The 23,545-nt window shown below is 44.7% G+C and overlaps 1 protein-coding gene across 3 annotated transcripts in view; it reads right to left on the minus strand.

Moving 5' to 3' along the window:
* Positions 1-23,545, minus strand: part of adamts10 (ADAM metallopeptidase with thrombospondin type 1 motif, 10) — a 44,679-nt gene that overhangs the window by 20,279 nt on the left and 855 nt on the right. For 2 of the 3 annotated variants that reach the window (XM_035647496.2, XM_035647495.2), the window contains exons 2-14: positions 18,763-19,149; positions 13,813-13,952; positions 13,466-13,675; positions 10,553-10,721; positions 9,915-10,117; positions 8,635-8,718; positions 6,321-6,466; positions 4,835-4,878; positions 4,071-4,176; positions 2,464-2,610; positions 2,090-2,231; positions 1,133-1,240; positions 558-703 (exon numbers count right to left, since the gene is read on the minus strand). In XM_035647496.2, coding sequence (XP_035503389.1) covers positions 558-703; positions 1,133-1,240; positions 2,090-2,231; positions 2,464-2,610; positions 4,071-4,176; positions 4,835-4,878; positions 6,321-6,466; positions 8,635-8,718; positions 9,915-10,117; positions 10,553-10,721; positions 13,466-13,675; positions 13,813-13,952; positions 18,763-18,865 — 1,748 coding nt within the window. In that variant the 5' untranslated portion in view covers positions 18,866-19,149. Of the gene's footprint in view, positions 1-557; positions 704-1,132; positions 1,241-2,089; positions 2,232-2,463; positions 2,611-4,070; positions 4,177-4,834; positions 4,879-6,320; positions 6,467-8,634; positions 8,719-9,914; positions 10,118-10,552; positions 10,722-13,465; positions 13,676-13,812; positions 13,953-18,762; positions 19,150-23,545 lie in introns of those variants that run through there. The other variant, XM_035647497.2, reaches the window with a different exon arrangement.

A 23,545-nucleotide genomic window follows, 5' to 3' on the forward strand; every position in this document is an offset into this window, starting at 1 on the left:
TTTCCTTGCTAAGCCAGGGCAGGGGAAGCTCCCTGGAAGACTCGTCGCTGGGACAAGTCACCGCTGTCATTGAGTCAGGACAAAGATAACTACTTGATTTGATCATTCTCAATTTTCATTATTAACTCCAGATGAATTTTGAAATGCCTTTTTCTTTTCCCTCAAAAGAAGGTGAAAGTTGTCCCCTGGTCTCTTACAGTGCTGTTGCTCTATGAAAGTACTTTCCAGTCTGAACAGGAAGAACAATTACAACGACAGATCACCTCCTTCATGAATACATGGGGAATGTGAATATTGTTTTAAAAAAAGACTTTAGATAAATCATAATCTTTCATGTAAAGTAATGAAACAATGGTACACCTGCAAGCCATTCTTGGTAGATAACTAGCAAGAAAGTAGCTGGATAGTTACATTCAAAAACCTATTTCACGTGCTGATCCTGAGATTTCCAGTCAAGTAAAAAATTTGAGTTTCATGAGCCGATCCACAAAGACAACATTTTTTCCTAGCACAACAAAAACAATGCCATTGGGACTGGTCCCAGCTGAGACCTGTACCTGGGGCTGTCACAGTGTCTGACAGAGGAGGAGACGCCCCCTCCACACGTCCTGCTGCACTCCTCCCACGGCGACCACAGCCCCCAGCCTCCGTCCACGCCCTCCGGACGAGTCCCGTACGCCACACACACCCTCTTGTAGCACCACTGCAGTGTGAATTATATTCATGAGTACACCGCATCAATAACAGGAAACCCTCAAAGAAAAGGATGTATTTCATTTTGTGTGGAAAAATGGAGCATATACAGGCTGACCAACAGGTTATGGAAAGTAAATATCATAATATCCGTCATTATCTACAAGGGGAAAGCAAAACAAACAAAGAATACATAATCGCTCGCAGCGCCAGGAAAACTTTGTTTTTCAGGATGATATTTTTTCCCTTTACAATGGTTTCATCTGACAAATATTTTTGTTGGAAAACAATGTTATCCAAACAAAACAACAGCCAAGAGGAATCAGCGCGAGGACACGAGCTGCTTGAAAAAGCAGGACTGGAGCCTCCTGAACCTCCATCTTATCTACACCAGGGTTTTTATAATGAAAAAGAAAATATTTTTTCACTGTTTACTCACTCCTTTCTCTATTGTGTTGGTCTGACAGATGGTTCCCTCGGCGGCGGGAATGCTGCTGGTGATGCAACGGTTGCTCTTACTCATGCACCACAGTTCACTGCAGACTTCCTGCGAGTGTCCGTGGAAGGGGAATAAAACACAGAAGATAGAGACGGACAGAAAAAGGGGAAAGAACAAAGCACAGAGTAAGACAACCTGTCAAGAGAGTTTCTATATGAGCTAAGAGACACAGGGTGGATTCGCTGACTCCTCTCTTTTTCCCTCCACAGCAATGTCTATAACACATGGGGTTTGGTTTTATTGGGTACATATGCCCTGACCACATAGTATCCATAATAATGAGTCTATAAAGCGGCGTGTCGTTCCAGATGTCCATTCGCTCTGAGCCTGGCCCCTGTTAAAGTTGACCATGCAGTGAAGTTGATTCTATTCTGCGAAGGTATTGAAAGATGTTTCACATCAACGCAAAAAACGCAGAGGGACTTGGAAGGGGGGAGACAGGAGATCATCACCTGATACACTGACATTAATGCAAAGGGTTGGTGGAGAGACAGAGAGCGTGAAAAGGAGACGATGGAAAATATTACACAGATCTAAAGATTATCTTAAAGATCCCATATGGGGTTTTTTTTTGGACACATGAAGACGTTTTTGCAGCATTAAAGAGGTTTCATCACCTCTGATGAATTACACAGCTGACACGGCCTCTTCAAAACTGAAACAGCAAAACCAGTTACCTTGATTTAGGATCCCGCCCGTCAAGGAAATTCAAGACAAATTTTAAATGTTTAAAAACTACAAATGGTGATAGAAATAAGCTAATAAATATTGTATCTGTAACAATATCCAAAATATTGGACCAAGCTTTTAATCCATTTCACCAACTGTCAGCGAGATACGTCAGAGAGCCAGTCGTGATGAATGTGAAGTGGGACAGCGTTGACGGAGAAGACTCACCGCATATTTACACTGGCGAGATCTGATGCCGTACTGGAAGCGGCACTGTTCGTCTGCATCGTAGGCCTGACCTGGGGCGGTGGTGGGGTACACAAACTCCTGCTTGGGCGGGACGTTGTTCAAACAGGAGCCCATACCGGAGCTGAAGCACACCAGACAGAGAAGACATGTTTCAGCTTTATTGAGACACTGAACAGGCAACAGATAATCAAATGTAAGTGGATGCTCCTGCTGCCAAGACCCGTCTGTGCCTCGACTGCTTCCCTGACCATCAAAAATGGCACACTGTGACATCCAAGTGAATTATTTCTTTTCGGAAACCTCCAATTACCAAATGATTTGTGTTGTTGCCGATATCTGATAGGCTGACTCACTCCAGGAAGCTGGTGATGTAATCCCGGCTGCAGGCCGACCAGATGAACGGGTTTGTCTTCATAGTAATGTGGTCGGCCATCAGCTTGGCGGTGTCCTGGCTGCGGGGGCCACAGGCGTTCCCCATGCCGTCGTGGTTCATCCCAAACCTAAAGCCCATGATGATACATCGACAACACTGAGGCTTTGTGGACGGCGAAACGGTGAAAAAAACAAAACAACGATCGCTGGGGATAAGTGAGCGGGATCTAAGGAGCAGACATATGAAAGTGTAGCGTTCAACAGCTGTCACAAGTGTTCACCTTCATCTATCAAAAATCGACTGTACGACCAGATGTTTTATTGTGAGCATGATAGGACAGTGGTTCTTCCATTGGGGGGTTGTTTGTAAAAAAAAAAATACTGAAACAAGTTTTCACTTATCAAAATAGTTGCGGAAACATTTTCTGATAATCGCCTAATCATTCAAGTTTTACACCTCAGCCACCAAATTTCAATTTGCCAGACAACAACTGAACCACTGAGCGAAAACACTGTGTTCAAAGTCCTGTCGAGAGTTATTCAACATGACATGGTAAAGGGTTATATTCTGCTGATATTGCTGATATTAGCAAGTTTGACGGTGTCAGAAATACTTTTGGCGTTTTTCTCCTTCTACAGTCATGACAGACAGCGACACCACTCACAGTAGCAGCTGTGTTGGAGGCTGAAATATAAATGTCCCGAAAGCTTTTAAATCCCTCAGCTGAGTCATTTTCCAGAGATGTCTGCCTCGTCTTTCCTTGTGGGTCCCCCTCCGCCACAAACGGGCCTGCATTTGATCTGATGCTGCACTGTCATGTCAAAACAATTTCTATGGCAATTAAGAACAACTGTTGATTGTGTCGAGGTTGGGGAAACCCAACTAATGTACGCACACATACTGTACACACACTGTCCCGTCATGTTGGCTCGGCGGCCCTGGGGTCTCTGTACTTGAAAGCGACCTGTATTAATCATTAGGGGGGCAGGATCCTCTGACGGACTCACCATCTGTCTTCATACTTCTCACACAAAGAAACTGAGTAACACTCAATAACTCAGAGCAAGGAGTGTAAACAAAGAGTGGTTTTCACAGAAAGAAAGAAAGAGATGAGATCAGTGATCGCTGTTGATTCACTGTATTCATGACAGAAATTAGGTTTATAGGCTGTTACAATTACTAGTTACGAAGTGACCCAGAGCAGCTGTTCTAGTAAATCACAGTGTCCAAGTCACCCAGGAGTTCCAGTTATAAAAAAAACAAAAAAACAGGCATCTGCGGCTGCTGTTCCAACTCCACATGTTACCAATTCCACTGGAAAATAAATTGTGTGACTGAAAGAAAACATACAACTATTAACACATTCACAACTGATGGAAATGACTCATGGGGCCGGGGATTACATAAACTGTCTTTGGAGACGTGCAGATCCCTGCAGAGGGAGGAGACTACTCCTCTGACCACAACACAACGAGACATGTGAGAAGCATCAGGGACCTGAGCATGCGTGAAAACGGTGTGGCCTCCACGTCATTTTGAAAATTACAAAATGGTAAAGTTATTGTATGTGTGTGTTTGCATACTCACGTGTGTCCTATCTCATGGGCGATAGTAAAGGCTGTTCCCAAGCCAATGTCCTCATTGATGCTGCAGCTCCTCTCCGGCTCACACATCCCTCCTACAGGAGCCAGACCTGTCACACACACACACACACACACAGTGTAAGACTCTCTGACTTAAGAGGAACATTACATTGACTTATAATCCTTTCGTGAAGTCTTAATTCTACCTTGACCATAAATCCTTACCCTAACCTTAAAACAACGCTTCAAGATAAAAAATGTATGGTTTACATTATGGAGACTCACATTTTTGACAATCCACCATAATTTGACTGTGCAAATTACACACACACACACAAACACACACACACACAGACAGACACACACACACACACACGTCTTTCTATAGTTGTCAGGACACTCATTTACAAAATGACTAACCCTTCCCCATCACAACTAAATGCCTCACGTCAACCTTTACCCTAAACTAAACTCTAACCCTAAATATCAAACAATAATCACAATACAATTTCCTATAAATTACCAAAAGATGAAACACTCAAGTCACTCAGAGGTGTGTGTGTGTGTGTGTGTGTGTGTGTGTGTGTGTTGTCTGAAGGCGAAGGCTTGATATCAGGGTAAATAGTGTTGCGACATGGTTAAGGTTCCCATTTTTGGGTTGGGGTCAGATGGTCAAAGTTTGGCATTATGTCAGTGGAGTTTTTCTTGGGTATGTGTGTGTGTGTGTGTGTGTGTGTGCGTGTGCATGCGTGCATGTGTGTTTCTTACCTAGGGTTTCACAGGGCTTGTTTTTTTGGATGCAGATGTCGTACCTGCAGACGGGAAGGAAGGATTGTTTGGAAAGTCGGTTTAAAACTCATATGTCTGTATTCACACATACACACAAGCAGCATCAGGCTGTAATCACACAAAAAACACTATGCTTACTAGAGACGGGCACACAGTGCATTCACAAACTTACACACAGACGTTGGGGACAGACGTGATAGCAGACAGATATACTTTTTAAAGAACAATAGCAGGAAATCTTGGACGGTCACCGTGGTGTCATCCGTCTGGACAACTTCCATCCTCTGCTTGATAAATGCCATCGTAAAAACCAAAACGTTCTCACAAAGCCACCACAACCATTGCTAAAAAAAAGACAGCAATGACATTTATATATTTGGCTGTTCGCCTCCTGCAACATAAGCTTATAGCACATTCTGTTTGAAAGAATAGGAAAGTATTTGTGGCAACTCTGCCCAGCCCCGTCAGATGACTGTGACCGAACCGTGGCTGTGCTGTTTACTGATGGACATTCCTCAGTCAATAGCACCAGTGTCTTATCTGTTTAATATGTGTCTACCATTGTTGTGTGCGTTTGCCTGCGACAGTATCAGTAACAGAGTGGCGTTAGAGAAATGAGGAGACAACTAAGAGTTAGCAGTGCAAAGCTTTGCTTTAATTTCTGTTCCCTCATCCTCTCCGGTTGTCGCTCCATTTTTCTTTGGGCTGTATTTTTTTCCCCCCCAAAAGAAAAATCCGTCATTGTTTCTCGTTCTCTCTTCCAGATGCTAAGAAAAAAAGAAGACAGATCTGATCTGGGCAGAGCTGTCCCAGCTATCTGCACCTCAGACGGGACAAGATACAGATGAACTCTCTTAGACACGACTAATGAAAGAAATGAGGAGACGGGCTGGGAATGTAGGAATTCAGCTCGGAGGAAACGCTGCTTTAACCCTTCAATGAACAGGAAAACAGACTAAACACATTCTTATTTACAATGACCTGCAGGAGTCCACAGTTCTCTGATAATTTCCTGGAACGTTTGAAGGAAGGAACTATGTAATTTTGGAAAAATGGAGACAAAGTTCTGAGAAAGCCATTTGAGTTAATTTATTGCATCACCTGAAACTTCATTTTCCATATGTGATCAATTATATGTTTTGTAGTTTACTAATCAATTGCGCTGCGGTGGACCGATTTAAAAAGTCAGAACTAATTGAACACTGAACATTTTCCATATTATCAATACCAAATGACTTCCTTTCCAGGAAGCTTCTTATGTCATCTATCAGTTCCTTTCGAAGCAATTATATGAAATCACAGGACCTGTAAAATAAAGCCTTTCCATAGACATCTAGAAAGAAGAAAAAAAAACACCACCACAACCACTTTTTGGTTTTGTCCTGACAAACAAAATATTCAGTCTTAAAGATGTTTCGTTCACGTGAGAAAGTCTGAGAAAGGTGTGTCCGTTCGGCGTCCTGACCTGGTGATGAGCACAGCGGTGTCGTGGTGAGCGATCCCGTTGTCAGGTATGGCGTTCCCATAGCTGCTCCGGTGCTGGATGGTTTTCTGCCACTTACAGAAGCTGTCTAACGACTTCCCTGCATGGTGGTTGATCTCTAACGTTGGCTGGAGGAGAGACAAGAGAGGAAACATGGACTCAAGCGCAAATTGGGAAAAATTGACTCGCTAATTGAATCACTACAGATTGTGAGCAACAATTTCATGATTTTGCAACGATACTTCCAACACTGTTTGACTATTCCAATGTCAACAATGAGGAGATTACAACAATCAGACGAGGGGCCAACAATGCTATCTTAACCCAGCCCCGGTCTTCCTGTATTGCAGTGTTTTAGGCTTTTTTTTCCGCCCCCGGGGTGTTAGACCATGTTTCTCCTAAATTTAAACTTTTCATATGCTCAGAAAAAAATCTGTGTATTCAACTTCTGTCACACAGATCTTTTTTGGAGATGATCCAATGATTTTTTTTTTTAAATGGTTGTATGACTGTATACCACATTTCTAACATTTGGATTACAGGCTTAAGAAGCTTAAAAAAAAAACTTCCCTCCACTGTCTCAAAAAGGCCGAAGTGGAGGTAGGATTTACTGTGAAGTTGCTTTCTAGTACTATGAGCGTGCAGCGGGGAGAAAGAGAGGAGGGAATGCACTGTTGGCCACAGCTGGCGAGAACTCGTAACCCAGGAATGCATGTGGTGACATAACTAGTAATTGCCTCATCCCGCAGTCCCTCATTTCTGGGCCCACCGCTGGCCTGCTTCTCTTTTTTTTCCAGGGGCAGCTCGCCGTTTTCAGACCTGGAAAGCTGAAGAACCACTCGACTCAGAAAAAAAACCTCTCAATCTTGTCCCGACCTCAACCTCAATGGCCCGTGGAGTAAGAATAACAACACTAATAGTGCACACCGCTAATGATCCTAACATTTACTTCTTTACCCTGTCGGATGACGAACGCGTCCGAGCGGTAAATCACGGAGCTAATTCTGAGGCAGTATGAAATCATACATGTTCCCTAATAGGATATCTGTGGAAGAAACCTCAAAGCCACACTGCAGTGCCCCTTTCAGTTCAGTCTGCTTCTTCTGTCAGATGGCAGTAAAGGTCGACATTACGACGGAGGCAGTGGCACCGTCTCGCCACATGCTGCTAACGGCAGACTAATAAGGTCACTTACAAGGCAGTCAGAAGGCTAAGTCATCCCCTGAGCTATGCTGGTAAGGTCATGCACTTTTTATGAGCTGAACTCTGTGTGGATTCTTAGTCTGTGTCCTTTGTAACCGGCACAGCCATGCCAGTCGCTGTACTTTAACAAAGTGGCGCACCGAGCTAGATGTCAATATAAGCACGCTGACATACTTGTCTGCGTCTGTCTTATCCTTCAATTTGCTCTGCAAAAGACACATCTGATTGACTTCTAACGTGACTGGGAAGTGCAGCGTCGACTGTGAAGCGTCTTGGTTCAGCGGTTGTCGAGACCCCCAATCCTAATTAATATGAGAAGTCACCAAAGTGAATTGAAATCTATCCTGGGGGTAACATGAATCTGTTGACTAAACTTTATCGCAATCCATTCAACGGTTCTCAAATCATTTTGCTCAAAAACAAAAAGTCCACCGCTACAGGAGGCACCATACCCGAAATGATGTGCGAATCCATACAATAAATAAAGTATTTCACTGGATAAGTGAAAACTTTAACCTGCCGGTGGCGCTAAAGGTTAAGTCAGGTGATCGCCATGCTCATTAGGATTCATCGAATATTGGTAAAATAACCAGACCTTGAGGAATCTAGTGAATATGGCGGTGTTGGTTCTTTCTTGGTGTTTTTTGCTCCAACTCTCTGGTGAAGCAGATCTAGATGCCGATGTAAAGCACATGTTCTACGCTCGGGGAGTACAGCATAGCAACGGTCAGAGAGGTCACTGTTCACCACAGTAACCAGCCAGACAGTCACAAAGCAGTTCTGTCTGACAGGTACAAAACTCCCCTCATTCCCGGACTTTTTACGCCTTTCCTCGCCCATCGCCCTCATCCGCGCCTCCCCACATCCCCTTGTCCCTTTCATTACCACAGCCGCTATTCACAAGGTGCATTTACTCTCTCGGTCCGCCGGGAAGTAGTGGAGGAAGAGACACTTAAGCCAATAATTTGACACAAACAAAGAGCGCATAGATGGCTGCTCTGGGAAGAGTTTAGTGCCATCTGGACAGAGAAGTAATGAGGACGAGGACACAGAGAGACATACAGAGAGGAGTGGAGGGGAAAGGAGTATTTACCTGGTCTTCCATGAGCAGGATGAGCCGTGTCACCACAATGTTGACTGCATTCCCCAGGCTAGAATCCTGGAACAGTTTGGCAACCTGACCTCCAGGGAAACAAGAAAAGACCAGTCTTAAAAACAGCTGATGCACCGGAAGAGCACATCATATTGGAGACGGGACGACAGATTGGCGCAGGTGAGTGATCCGTCATAAGTCAAGATTTGTACGGAGAAGTTGCAGAAAACAAGAGGTTCCAGTCCTGAAACTGGACGAAAAACTTCCACCACCATTTTTCAGTTGAGCAAGCAAATAGAAGTGGTCTAAGAGGGCATCCTTGTCTTGGGCCCCTACTGAGATAATTGATCTGAAGTGAGAACCAAACACTCGAATGAAACAGGACTAGTGTGAGAGTCTGTGTGAGAGCGGTACAGTCAGTGCACCACAACAGCACCAAGTACCAAGCTTTATTAAAGAGTTAAAGCACCAACAGTAATAAAAAAAAAAAGAAAAAAGACCAGAGCTAAAACCACCACTCCCACTGAAGCTGCTTTTGTGACACTTGTCATTATTGGTGTCTGGTGTAATGTGGCCCACTTCGCTCCACACCACTAAAGAGAGACCGTTGGTTTCGGTGATTTAGTAACACTCCGGATGCAACCTGCTTTGTGACACAAGAAGCTGACCAACCCTTCATTAAATACATTCCTAACATGTGCGTGTGCTAGTGTGTGTGTGTAGGTTTAAAGTGATTAACAATGTGTGAAGTGATCTCCAATGATAGAAATAGTGCAGTTGATGACATACAACCTAAGCCTGTCTGACTAAAACATGTGGCGTCCACAAGGCGAATTTCAAGAAGGTTCAACACATTCTTTTTTTTTCTGTCTCTCTCTCTATTCATTATTCATGCAAATAAATAAGCCTAACACTGATTTATTTAAATTGAATTAGGTATTTTTTTGCACATTTCAATTCATAAGGTTCATGCCTAACTAATAATCCACAGTAGAGACGCACTGAACCATGTTTTTATCACTGTAGACATGTGTTCCCACTTGTGAAATGTTTTCTAGTTGACTCAAAGCTGTCCCTTTGACGTAAAATCGCCCAACTGTGGCCGACTGCTACAAAAACAAATAATAATTTTCACCACATCTTGTTTTAGTGTGAAAATTGGCACAAAGCTCGCAATGATTCCACCGCGTGACACATTTCACCCGTTTATTCATCGTGAATGACAAAAGTGACTTCTTCAGCGCATTGTGCGTGTACGTCTTAAGTGTTGTGAAACTTACAATATTCATGACGGCCAGGATGTACTGCTCGATGTCTCTGCGACCATGGTAACCCACCATCATCTTGTCGGCTACCACCAGCGTCTCCACGTAGCGCTCCCGGCTGACTGAGCGCTTCAGAGGTAGCTGGCCGCGGCCGACGTGGTGGGGAGGCGTCTTCAGTGTCCGCTGCCACCACGACGCGCCCTTCATCGGCTTTTCATCTGAGAACGATCGCGGACACACACACACACACGCACATTTGGAACACATGTAGAAGGAAATGCACAACAGCACAGCAGCCCTTCAGCAGAGTCATCCACTGAATATTTTGCATTTGCCAAGTGATTAATGATCATCTGAAACGCTTTACCGCGCACCCAGGATGATGACTCAATTAAAATGCCAAGACTCTAGAGCAGAGTTAAAGTGAAACAAGTTGTTTTTTTTACTTTTATTTGTTAAAAAATAGTTTTCTGAACATACTTTTCATTTTCAGCAACGCCCTGTAACACAGACTTGGTCACACCCAATCAAAACTGGGACCTCAGACACCACCACAGTCTTCTGCTGCTGGCTGCTATGCAAATCAGCCCCGGGGAAGTTTACCGCTCCAGTCTTCTGCTACTGAAAACACCAGAGAATATCTCCCCTCTCACCAATGACTCCACAGGATAGGCCCTTGTACTGATGGCGAAGCGATGACCGTTTGTAAACCACATGGGGGCGCCCCTCTGCTCTCTCGCCCCTCTCCGTCCTGGTCTGGTTATCTGATGAGACAAGGGGTTCAATCAGGTACTCCTCTCCCCCTGCAACAATCACCCCCTGCTGCAGAGAGACAGATTTGAAGAGCAGAACAGAATAGAATAGAATATTTCTATCATGACACAAACAAACTTTACAGTGCAAAGACAGTCCACAATTTTAACTTATCATCCCAGTCAAGTTTACTGGCATGTGTGCATTACAAAGCAAGTTCATACAGACGTAAACACAGAACAGTTAATCAAATGAAAGGACTAGAACCTGTTTTCAATCAAATGTGGTCACGTACTCTGAATACTGACAAAGAGTCTTGAGCAACGTATCTGCAGGGTGAGTTAAGGGTACGGCCTCTCAGGGATCCCTGTGCTAACGGGTCAGGGGGGAAAAAGCTGCAGAGGAGATTTCGTAATAATCTCTAAGCTTCCAATGCAGCAAATCTTGAAATCAGTATCTAGTGCTGCATTTTAAGTCACTGCCTCGATGGGTTTTTTAATGGCTTTATTAGATAGTGATCGTGATGGTGGACAGAAAATGTCCTGCTGCTCAGGGCATTTATCTCACCGCAGTTTGGACCCTCTCCTCTCCACCCTATCTACCACACTGAGTGGAAATTAATATTATGAAGACGCCATGAAGCCAGGGATTACTGTCGCATCAAAAAACTGAATGAGAAAATGTAACTGATAATGGAAACACGGAATTTTATCACATAAAGATTTAGATCGTGCAATGTGATTGATCATTAATCAAAAATAAAAGACCTGTGTAATAACTAATTATGACCCATAATATCTTAACACAGCAAAGACCGAGGCAGAAATGAAAACTATAACTAACCTTTATCTGTATTAAGACTTTTGGCTGACAACACAAGACATATACAGACTTTTTACATTTTAGGGGATTTTTCACAGACTTAACAATTAACTGAAATGTTCATCAGCAGGTTCGTCGATAACAAAAACAAGTTGCAGTCCTAATTTGCTGGCAATATAGGCATCTACAAAGTGCTCGGCGAAAGATAATACATTCAAAACTCTTGGACATAGATATGGACTTAGAGGCACAATAACATACACATATGTATCTATATTCAAGAGTATACATCAACTGAAGAAATGATGCTTATTCTATAATTAGTCTTTGAGATTGATACATGATCTTCATATTGCTGATCTTCATACTGTCCCTCTTATTGAGTCGTCTGTTGATGAACACACACCCACACACACACACACACGTGACATGAAAGAGTGGACGTGACTGAGGCCAGAGAGCGATACACTAACACTTCCTTTGATTCTGCTCAGATGTGTTGGCCCCGGTCGGAGTGAGTGTCTCCCCTCAACTCACTGCGGCAGCTTTCAAAGTGCCTTTAATCCCATAATAAAGTTAGTGATGCCCCTCTGGACACGCGGCCTGCTCACTGGTGAATTCGCTCATGCTGCTTCGAACCAACAGTGATTACGTGCGCTGCTTATTAACGCTCGGTGAACACGTCTAATCCTCAGCTGTGTTCACAACTCTTATTGTGGGGCCTGCTGGGATACACAGGATGCAGGAAAGGGATGCATCAACAAAATGATGCACGGTAAGTCAGTACATCATCAACCACTAGTTGCCGTAGCCGTGCAGTGGTGCACTGAGATCACTTAATGAGGATTGGAAGTAAATGAGAAAGGTGTCAATGCTGTCAATGCTGCCCAAGACAAGTACACAAACTTCATTAAGCGATATTTTAGATGTTTCCACAAATGCTTCTGTTACTTTATGTCTGTTCAGACCAGGGATCCTGTGTGAGAGAATAGGAACCATTAGCAGAATTTGTCTGACCCCTCTCTGCACTTAAGTCAGGATATTTTCCCGACCTTGTCCCGGAAGGGGCTGAATGAACGCAAATGTCTTTAAATTTTCCGAAACCTATACAAATATTTCTGGATGAAAAAGAGGCGGCATACACGTGGAAGACACCGACGAAGGCAGCAACTTGGAAAGACAACACGATTCAAGAGCTTTTGGCGAAATGGGCTTTCTCTAGGAGGGCTAGAGACCGTCTACATGACCTAGTATCATTCAAACAAAGGCCCAGGTGAACAGCAAACTCAATGGACCTCCAAAGCAATACCACAAGGTTGTTGACCACAGTGGCTGCGGTGGCAATGACCGCAAAGTATGGTGTTACTTTACTTTTTGACAGCAGCCTTGAGGCTGGGTTATGTAATAAAAGAAGTAGTAGTTTATTCAATGTGTTGTCTGACCACATCACAAGGGGCTACAGTTGAAGGTGGGTTTAAGAGCTGGTGATGGAGAGGGACGATTCACAGAAATCATTTATGATGGCACACATTGTAAAATGGTTAGTGCTGGACGTCGTTCACAGTGTTGCACTGTCCACATGAAATTTGACAAGACATAGTTGTGTTGTGTCGACTTGTGTCCACCATCATGGTGGTGGGACAGAAAAGGGTGTTTCAAGAAGTTTAAACCCTGCTTACTTTCAAATCACTGAAAGCTTTTCAAAAGAAAAGAAACAGCGTGCCTCTTTCGGGGAGAATCTCACCTTTGAGATTAGGTTTAGAAGTAACTGAACTTTCGTTCCTGATCATTTCTCTTTAAGAACCACACAGGGTTGATTTGGCCAAAGGTTAAGACTGGCTTTAGGACTGAAGGTTTGTTAAAAATGTCATGCTTTGATGTTGGAACCAGGCGTATCTGATCCCTTATTCGCTGAGCCAGCACTCCTGCTGCCGCTGCTGAACTCACTCAGTGCATTAGCTGTGGATTAGGCTGGGAGGGTTCGGTCTTACCAGGCCGTTACAGTTGCTCAGGGCCACTTTGCTGGAGTGGGGCTGGTCTTGGAGGTGTCCCATGTAGTGGCAGTGGGGAGAGTAAGGGTGACTCCAGGCTAATCTACCCCTCTTCCAGTATTCGACCCTGAACTGCCGGGACAGCAGGCCTCCCTGCAGCGTCAGGTTCAGCAGGAAGTTGTTACGCGATGTGGACAGCTGGTAGAAGAGCTTAGAGAAGGAAAAAATGTGTTCCGTAAAAAAAAAAAATGCTCTTGACTTGAGCATAAATAAAAGACAGACAGAAAGAAAAAGAAAAAAATGAAATTGAAGGTCAACAATGAAAACAAATTTAAGAAGCGTATTACAGAGTCGGGCGGCCTGTCTTCAGTGCTGCGCCGTCTTCTTCGTTGGTGTTGAGGCGTTTCTGCGTCCAACGTCTCGCCATGAGGTCCAACACGAACTGGGATGGCGATCTCATACTGGCCTAGACTTGACAGGAAGGCGGCTAGAGGGAGAGAGAGAGAGCCAGAGGAGAAAGAAGGCATAAACCAGTATAATCACAGTTTACCTTAATAAAAAACAAATTCAGCTTAATCTAATTGACTCTAATTAAAAACACATGAGGATTTTGGCGTCCCTCATTTTGAATAAAGCCCTTTTTTATTGAGAGAGTAACCCAGTTGGCAAAGAGAAACTTGCTGACTTCTTGGCCCATTGCTGACGAGGCTCCAAGTACCCTCTCCTTCATGAGGCCAAAGGGACGTTGCCATGGTTACCCTGAAACTGTATACTTCCTGTCTGTCCCAGTCTGTGGAGACTGGCCTGGTGGAGATTTATTGTCCAAACACACACGGCTCCGAACAGCTAACTAATGGGGAAAGGTCACCGGCAAATGAGCCCAGTTTTTTTTTGTTTTTTTTTAAATCAAACCTTTGGCCTCAGTTGGTGGAGACGCAGCCCATTCCCACAGAGAGTAAATACCCAGAGATCAGAGTTCCCTGGTACAGACTTGGAGAGCTCAGTACCGGGTAAGAAAACACTCTGTGGGCTGCGGATAGGTTCTGACTCGGAGAGAAAAGAAAAAAAAAAAAAAGCAAGCACAATTACAAATGCTGCCTTCACATGGAACTTTAGTGAGGTTGAACTGTATTTTCAACATGGGAAGTTGAGTACAAAAATGATTTGAATGAGTGGTTTCAGTCAAATAAACTTTTTCAAGACTAGTAGATGAGTTGCCATTTTTTTTTGCAACATGTTCATTTCATATTTCATTTTCTTCCCTCACTTTGTAAGTATGTAAAACCACTTCCTACAAAGACTGTATATAAAAAATGGACACAGTCACCAGGACCCGGAAATGAACAATGAAGTGCCTGAAGCCTGTGTTCTCTGGAACAACCAGCAGGGGGCGACTCCACTGGTTGCAAAAAAGAAGTCAGTTTCAATATTCAAAGACTACGAGGAAATGACTCAACTTGTCACTTGATTTATAAAGTCATTAAGCCTTTTCCTGAGGATTTTATGGCAAGTGTCAAGTCTACTTCAAATCAGTATGATGGTCATTTTGTAAGTTGTGCTCAGCTCCAAAACTAAAGTTTAGCGTAAACTTTGCAAACAGCAGTTTGAGCATCACTGCTGAACAACCTACATGTCATAGCAGTAGTGAGAGCATAGTGATTGTCTTTGGAAGTTATGATTATTAGGTTAGAATTATTTAATATGCTGCAAATACTAGGTTTTTTTATGTTTATTTAGCATTTAGACCTATAAGGCTACCAGGTGGAGCGCTCAGTGCACTGTGGCCACTTAAATGAATCAGGCGATAATGTGCAGATTTTTTCCCCTGCGACCAATCGATTTGTTAGATACAATGAAAACATCTGTTTACAACATCTTTATAAAAAATGGACATCTGAAGGCAAGATCTCGCCAGATCTATTTCTCAAGAGCGTCACCTTCCTCTGAGGTTTTGTTTTTTCTCCCACCACACACACATCCACCCTCCTCGAACAAACCACAGCGAGCAATCAGGCAGGTGGTTACCATTACCTTTGAAGCAAAGGAAAAGCTCATGGGGATAAAATGAAAGGGAGTGTATTAATTAAGTAGATATGGAAGAAATTAATCAGACCTCACACAGAATAAACTGCTAGACTAATAAAAACCCAGCAGAGAATTAGTCTAGCAGTTTGAACTACATGGTTTGAGCGCAAGTTAAAAAGCCACATCCTCTCCGCGGGACTTCCAACTAGTTCCCTCTCGCTCACACAGGGGGAAAGAGACACAGATAAAAGTCATTAGCATGCATTGTTTCTCTGATAGTTGATGTTGTTACCAGAGTAACAGATATGCACCAGATGTTGGAACATCAGTGTTATGTTGTTGTTGACAGAATTAAAGTGTCATGTAAATTGGTGTTGTAATCACATTTGGATGTGTACCGTTTGCTGGAGGAAAAGACCGTTGTTGTAGCCCTGCTTGTTATTTTCACAAATAAAGTCTCATCTCGTTAAATTAGAGACATCTATCAATCCCGTGGCAGCCATTTTGTTTTATGACTGTTAATAGGGCAAACGAGGAATGCCTTTTAAGAGTTTTTACAACTGCTTTCTATCAGAATGCCTGTTTTTCCCTAATTCATGTGGAGGAGAATTACTGTCGCAGCACATGTAAATCTCTTGACGCTGCCTGGGGCCACTTCATAAACTCGGTTGGAATCTGGATTTTCAGAAAAACAAACAAAAATACAACATATGGTAACAAGTGTTATGGTTTGCATCACATCCTGCAAACAATTATCCCTGCCTGGTCTTCTCGTACACAAGCACAACCTCAAATTCACATTTGATATATTACCTCTTAACGGATACTGACTTCAGGCCGCAGATAACCTTGCAGTAGCCAACAGTGCAAAATAACAGTGTGTTCCTTCGGCCTTTTGAAAATGTTGAGTAGAGTATCGAAGCACAAGGCACACAGAGGCAGAGAATGGAGACACTCCCTGGCTAAAAGACCGTGCTGATAAATACACACATCCACCCATGAACAGGGCATCACCCTGATCCTGTTATCACCTAACGAGACTGGTGGAAGGAAATACTCTGGATGGAAAAATGAACCTCCCTACGTCCCTTCATGTCACCCCGGGCCAAATGTGGCTGCTCTGCTTCTTCAGAAACAACTGCAAGAGGAGGACGGATCTACAATTGTTCAGAGTAAACTAGGAGAGTGGGATATTAATCCCATCATAGGGCCTGTCACACTCACTGTAGTACCTCAGAGGAAAGGAAGCTTTTACGAAAACAGTGGCCAGAAAGCTCACGTAGTGCGGCATGGTGGTACAGTGGTTAACGCCGTCGCCTCACCGCAACAGTGTTCCAGGTTCAAACTTGACGTCCGACCAGGGCCTTCCTGTATGGAGTTTACATGTTCTCCCTTCCGTTGGTGTTCTCCAGGTTCTCTTCGAAATGTATAAATTGCGACTCTGAACAAGTGTGAATGTGAACAGGACCTGTCCAGGGTGAACCCCGACCCTCGCCCAAAATCACCTGGAATTCTACTTTTGAAAACGCTGCTCGCCCCCGTTTTGGTTTGAAAACTCCCTGGAAGCGTTGTAGAATTGACAAAGACAAAAGTTTGAAAAAGATGACGCAGTCATCCGCATTCGCTACGTAGGTTCTTATCATTAACGACAGCAAAACATTATTACCACTGTCATTGGTCGTCGCTAAGAGGAAAGAAACCCCTCCTGAAGAAAACATACGGCTCTTGAGCTGTTTCATTAAGTTCGTCCCCTAGTTTGATTGTGTCTGTCTTTTTTTTTTGGTTGGTGCCTGGCGGGAAGCGTACACAGAAAAACTTTCTGTTGCTTCTGTCGGGGTGTAAAGTCGCTCGCTAGAAAATCTAATGAATGAACAAAAAAAACACTATAAAGCTCTGCAAAGCTGAGCGGAACTGCAGAGCTGGGTTCATTACTACGAGCAACTCATTTTCACATTAGATGTCATTTGATCAATCTTTAAGTATTGATTAGTTCAGCTGTAACTGTCCATATGATCTGTCCTCAGGCCTCTGAGGGTTAGAGCCACGTCGGGGGCTGAGGGGTGGGTTATTTAAAAGGAAGCAGCGTGGCAGACTATTGGAGACAGATGGCGGAGCGGGGGTCAGAGGTTAAGTTTAGGAAATACACAATCACAGCTTTGTTCTGGGTGACGAGACTCGGACACTGAGGGAATTTATGTCTTTGCCTTCAGGAGATTCCAGTCGCTTCGGCTTCAGCAGTGTGTATGTGAGACAGACTCAGACACTGTGTGGTGAGAGGTGAGGGGGGAGGGGGGCGGCAGGCACGTGGCCGTGCCACAGCAACATGATTTGTGGAAGCAGAGTTCAAGTTCAGCAGACCAGACCTGCAGACCTGGAGTGTGCCTCAGCCGGGTCAGATCCCAGAACGTTCTCTAGGCCTCATTTCACCTGACGTCTTCCCATCCGAGCACTGGGCATGGGTATTACAAATAAAAACAATTACACTAACCGCGGCACACATGGTGATCGTTAAAATGAAATTATGATCACATATTCTCATTAAATACAAATTTTTAAAAAGGGTATTTATTCAGAATTTCTAAACATGGGTATCACTGAGAAGGTTTCCTTTTTTTTTTTCCTGAACCAAAATGAAGAACAGATTTCACTCTGGGCACCCTCGACCATAAAATACATTAAGGCTTGAAAAGACTGAAAACAATTAAAGCAGCCCACAGTATGCAGTCAGGATCACAGACACTAAGCCAAAGAAGTTTCCCAACTATCCATAAAGACCTCAAAGTGTAAGGTTCATAGTGTGTTCAAATCAAAAGGTCTCTTTGAGACTCAACGATGTTGTGTGATGTCTGGCTTTATATTAAGGTATGACACAAGCCTGACACTGCTCGTTTTTTAGTGGGAAAGGGGGAACACACATTTCTGTAATGACTGTAGGATTATTATATGGTAACAACAGAATTTTGTTAGGATTGCTGCCACTGTAAAGAAGACGTTTTGCTGATTACATCTATGATGAAGCATGTTGATTTTGTATTAGTATTGAACTGGATTAGTTGATTTTCTGGTTTAGAAGCAGCAGTTATTAGAGGTTTTCCACTTCCACCGAGTCACGCTGCAGGGCTGACGGTGTTTTGTTTTACTCCTGAGTTTCTGTTTATAACCAGATGATTTTATTTGCAAAGAAGTTATTGGAAAAGGCTTCATTGGCGGAACAAATAAACTACTTTATCCCCCCCCCACCACCACGACAAATCTCAATCGACTCGTCTCACCTTGAGATTGACCGAACTCATCCCTGTGACCTCCTGCGACCTCGGTGGCAACCATGACGGCGATGACAGTGCAGACCAGACCAGTCCTCCGTAGCGTTTCCATGGTTACTACAGTAGTCGCTATAGTAACTGAATTCAGTGCAGTGGTTTCCGGGCCTCTGTCCCAACATGTCTCCTGCCCTCTCGGATGCCCCGTCGCCTAGCAGTGGGACAGCTCAGCGCTCCGGGGGACCATGGCTGCAGGGGGAGCCAAGGGTTCAGACGGACATAGCAGCCTCTACAGTGTGTGGGTCAGTCCTGGACTAGTCCTCATAGGAGTGGAAAGGGCCTAGACGGGTCTCCCGAGGGGCTCAGCAGCAACGGTGGGTGTAGTCTCCTCTCTTTGCCCTGTGGAGGAGAAACTGTTACAGCGAGTAGCATTTGGTAGAGGAAAAGGGAGTGGAAGGGAGGAGAGAGACAGATTTAGGCTCGACGTTGCAGTGAAACACAGGCAGAGAGAGAGCATGAGATCTCAATGACCCATGCAGCTCCCAGTCTAACAAGACAAATCTAACCGAGGTCACATTGGGGATCCAGCGAAGGACCGCCCAGCACTGTATTATTCCCTCAGCTAATCAATCTTGGCTTTGGCGAAGGGCAAACACCCTGTCTCTCACTCTGATGACCAGAGACAACAGCGGGTCCCAACCTGGGGCGCCTGGGGCCCCACTCTTGAAGCTGCCTGCCCACCGGAAAGAGTTCAAACACAAAGGAAGCCATTGATCTTGTAAAAAAAAAGAGAAAAGAAAAAGCTGTGCCTAATGCCCAAACAGGGCTTGAAGTGAGTATTATGTCAGAGGCTCTGTGGGTAAAATGAGCCAATTTGAGAGGAGCAGCAGGCTGCCATCACCGCTACGCTGGCTGACCGTGATGGCTGGTTGTATGGCTGAGTGACTTGCTGGCTGGCTGCCTGACTGTACAGCTAACTAATTGGCTGGTGTCCCGGCCAGCGGGCGAATGGTGTGAGTGTCTATATGAAGCGTGTTTACATGCGATACAAAGTTTAGAGGGCTGTGATAATTACAGCCTCACTAACGCTGAGTATTACAGTAGATGTTGTCTGAGCTTTATGGCGAAAAAATCTTCCTAAAGAATCTTGACGTGGATCCCTGTGACACACTCAATTACCACAAATGTAGTCTAAAATTTCTGCGGTTTATTGCAAGACTGCACTGGTTCTCACTAGGTGTACCTAATAAACTGGGGTGCAGGGACTTAAGATGTTGCTTGTCTTGTTACTAATTTCAGCAAGGCAACACATATTGATGACGGTCATCAGCCCGCCACGTTTAAATCTTGAAAAAATTGCAGGAACACTTACTCATTTGATTGTCCGGTGCCACGAATAAACCTAACGTAACTGTCTAATTAAGTCAATTGAGTTTGGGGTTTCACTTAGAGACCAACACAAAGCGAGTCTGCTTTATAATAGGAACAACGGAAAATGACTCCCTCTGACCCACAGTGGCCATTATACAAACAGACTGGATCGGGAGTCACAGTTTCACGGGTGCCCTTCTCTTTGACGTGAGTTTCCTGGCTCTGGATTGCAGTGTCGACCCAAAAACCCAACCCCTTTGCGATCCTCCAGTAAAAAGTCTGCCCACCCAGTTCACTCCTGTCCCTGGCTCCCCTCTCTCGCCTGCATCCCTCCCTCAGAGCAGTCTGGGGCGAGAGGAGCGAGCGGAGACGCCACACTTGCCCAGATGGCTGGCGGCTGACCAACTCCAGCCAAAGGTAATCGGAAGCAGATGGGAAACTTTTTGGTGACGAGAGCAGGGGGGGGGGGGGGGGGGGGGGGGGGGGGGACGACAAGTTGCCTCCTGAAGAAAAAAAAACGGAGGGGAAAAAAAGACGAGTGCAAGGCCCGGGGGGGAATGAAAGACAGGCAGCGAGAGTGTAAGCGGCTCGGGCCAGTACCCTGGACTGAGTGTGGGGTAATGAGTTGAAGAAAAGCACTAATGTGCCCCTGATTTCATTTCAAAGAGCAATGGGAAGGTGCAGTAAAAGGAGAACATGCTTTAAAAAACACTGAGGGGTCTTTGTACTGTTGCAGCTCATACGTGGAACAACCCAGAGTCTTCCTCTCTTCCCCTCCCTCCGGCCTTCTCCCAGTCATTTCCTGCACAGGCCAAGCTCCCCTCCATTTTCATTACTTCTTGCTCCCGCTCTCTCTTATTGTGGGGTTATTAAACTTGCATCTTGATATCAAGTGATTTTCATTACCACTAACTCCCCCTGTTGTTGGTTCAAGACAGAGAACGGGGGGGGGGGGGCGGACCCCCCAATACTGTCCCATGGTGCTTTTCATGTAAAGCTGCTTCTAGAGATTTGGGTGCGGCGTTCAAGACCCACAGTCCCACAACAACACGCATGCACGGCTCTCTGCGTGAATTACCGCTCCGTTGTGCGCCGCACATAAACGCAGGTAAATTAAGAGGAGACTGTCTCACAGAGGTGACGGCGTCGTACATCTTCCGCGGCCTGTGGCGAAAAGGCCTTTCCCCCTTCTGGGCTGTATCACTTTTTGGCAAAATAAAACACGCATGTTTGTCAGCAGGCCAAGCGAGCACATACTGCACGCTGGATCTCTCCTCAAGTGTTTTGCTTGGATGAGCCGCGATTGTCGAGCGTATAGCCGCGGTCCCCCGGGGGCCAAGAGTGAAATGGGTCCGAGCCGCAGGCCAGGCCACGCAGCTTCCAATGTAATCACAATTTGCAAAATAGAAAAAAAAAGGGAGGCGGGGCGGAAGAAAGAGGTCGTTGTTATAACAAGGGAGAGAAAAATTGCACTTTAGGTGGGAACTTAAGGGCGGGCTAAATGTTTCGATTGCAATCAAGCAGCGATTTGACACATCATTTAATTTGTGAGGATCTCCTCGTGAGCACTGAGTGGTGATGTTCCTGCGGTGGGAGGAAGAAAAAAAGAGATGCACAGTGAGATTTTCTTTTTCTTTTTCTTTTTTTTCCTTTTAAAGAGTGGAGCTAACTACGCTGTCCTTGTCTCTGACTGTTGCCAGGGAAAGTGGAGCTATCCGAAAACTAGCACACTAATCAAAGCCATATGACCGGCTCAAAGTAAAGTCTGTGTGCAGCAAACAGATGCTAAGTGTCCCTCAGCTCAGCTTCACGTCTAGCACTCCCCCCACTCGCTCTCTCTCTCTCTCTCTCTCTCCACACTTTGATCAGGGAGTAGCCCACCAATCAGCTTCGGGGTTCAGTTTGTTATTTCATTAGACCGGCGACGCGGCTTCTCTTCTACCACGAGGGCTGTGGGATCAAATGGCCCATGACACGACTGGGACGAGTCAGATGCAGCATTTTCTGTCTGCCTCAGCAGCAAACTGGGGGGGGGGAAGAAAAACTTAAGCTCCACGTGAAACCCTAAACAGGTGATAGAAATAATACAGAGAAGTGTGGGGGGGGGAATATATATCAGACTAAATTTCTGTCTGGTACAAAGACAGGGAAAAGAGAGAGAGAGAGAGAGAGAGAGAGAGAGAGAGAGAGGCAGGCATTCCTTTCTCTATTTCCCCAAATAAACAGTGTGCAGATGAAAAGTGGGAACGTAAACAGGCCGGAGAACCTCGGATGTGCTCCCCTAACTCCGAAAATGTGCCTCTCAAGTCTGAAACAATATTTAGTGAGAGAGAGCGAGGGAGGGCGAGAGAGAGAGAGGGAGAGAGAGCTGACTCGACACGGAGTGAGTCAGCCAGCAGCAACTGGGAACAGAGCACAGATGGTGGTGGACGGTTTTCCCTCTCTGTCTTTTATCATATTCGTTTCGGAGCAGCTTTGTATCTGCTATTACACCTTCCAACCGTCCAAAACGCTAAAACTACACCACACCAGACGAAAGAAAGGCGACAAATACTCACATCACGTGGTTGGAAGACAGACAGACAGACAGACAGACAGACACAGACAACTGGCCTATCAATTAACTAATCATTTTAGTTCAGATCTTTTCTATCTGTCTTATGTAACCCACCTTGGATCAAAGTACTTCACAGATGCAAAGGAAGTACTGTACTGTAAATGTGGATGTGGATGCATTGATCCAATATGGCCTATTGGCATTGGGCGCCGTTATTGACCTCATCATTAGGGGCCACGATGCTGTCGATCCTGTGTAAACACAGTTTCTTCATTAATGTTGCTTTCATCAGTGTCAGTTCTACTGCCACACAAATCCCCAGCCTCATATTATGTTACAGAAAAAAAGAAGAAAAATAAGGATTCCACAGAGTTCCACACAGCCAGGTGTAACGAGTGTGACTAAACTCATGATACTGCCTGGTATTGGAGAATATGATAACTCTGACTGATGTGTCTGATGCATCTCTCCACACAGCCAAATAGACATTATGAAGTGATGCACTTATGTAGAATTAAACAATCTCTTAGCAAACATGAAATAGAACAGAGCGACACGACACTAAAGATCGAGATTTGCACCACACAAACCTGCGGATTTTCTGCAAAGTCAGCAGATGAAATGATTCGTGTGTTATCTCTGCTGCTCAGTCAGGGAACCGTCATACATGCACATGAAGTTAATTCAAAAGGGATTTCTGTAAAGCCCTATGAGAAGTTACACACACACACACACTCAACATAATGTAGAGGTTCGTTCTGTTAAAGTTACAATATCTGGTGAAAGTGTAGTGATCGGTTAGATGTTACTGCAGCTCTTCTTGCTGCATCTGGGACAAACTGCGAGTTGCTCCCCCAACCGGTGAAC

The sequence above is a fragment of the Scophthalmus maximus genome, chromosome 13, assembly GCF_022379125.1.
Source record: "Scophthalmus maximus strain ysfricsl-2021 chromosome 13, ASM2237912v1, whole genome shotgun sequence".
Lineage (NCBI taxonomy): Eukaryota > Metazoa > Chordata > Actinopteri > Pleuronectiformes > Scophthalmidae > Scophthalmus > Scophthalmus maximus.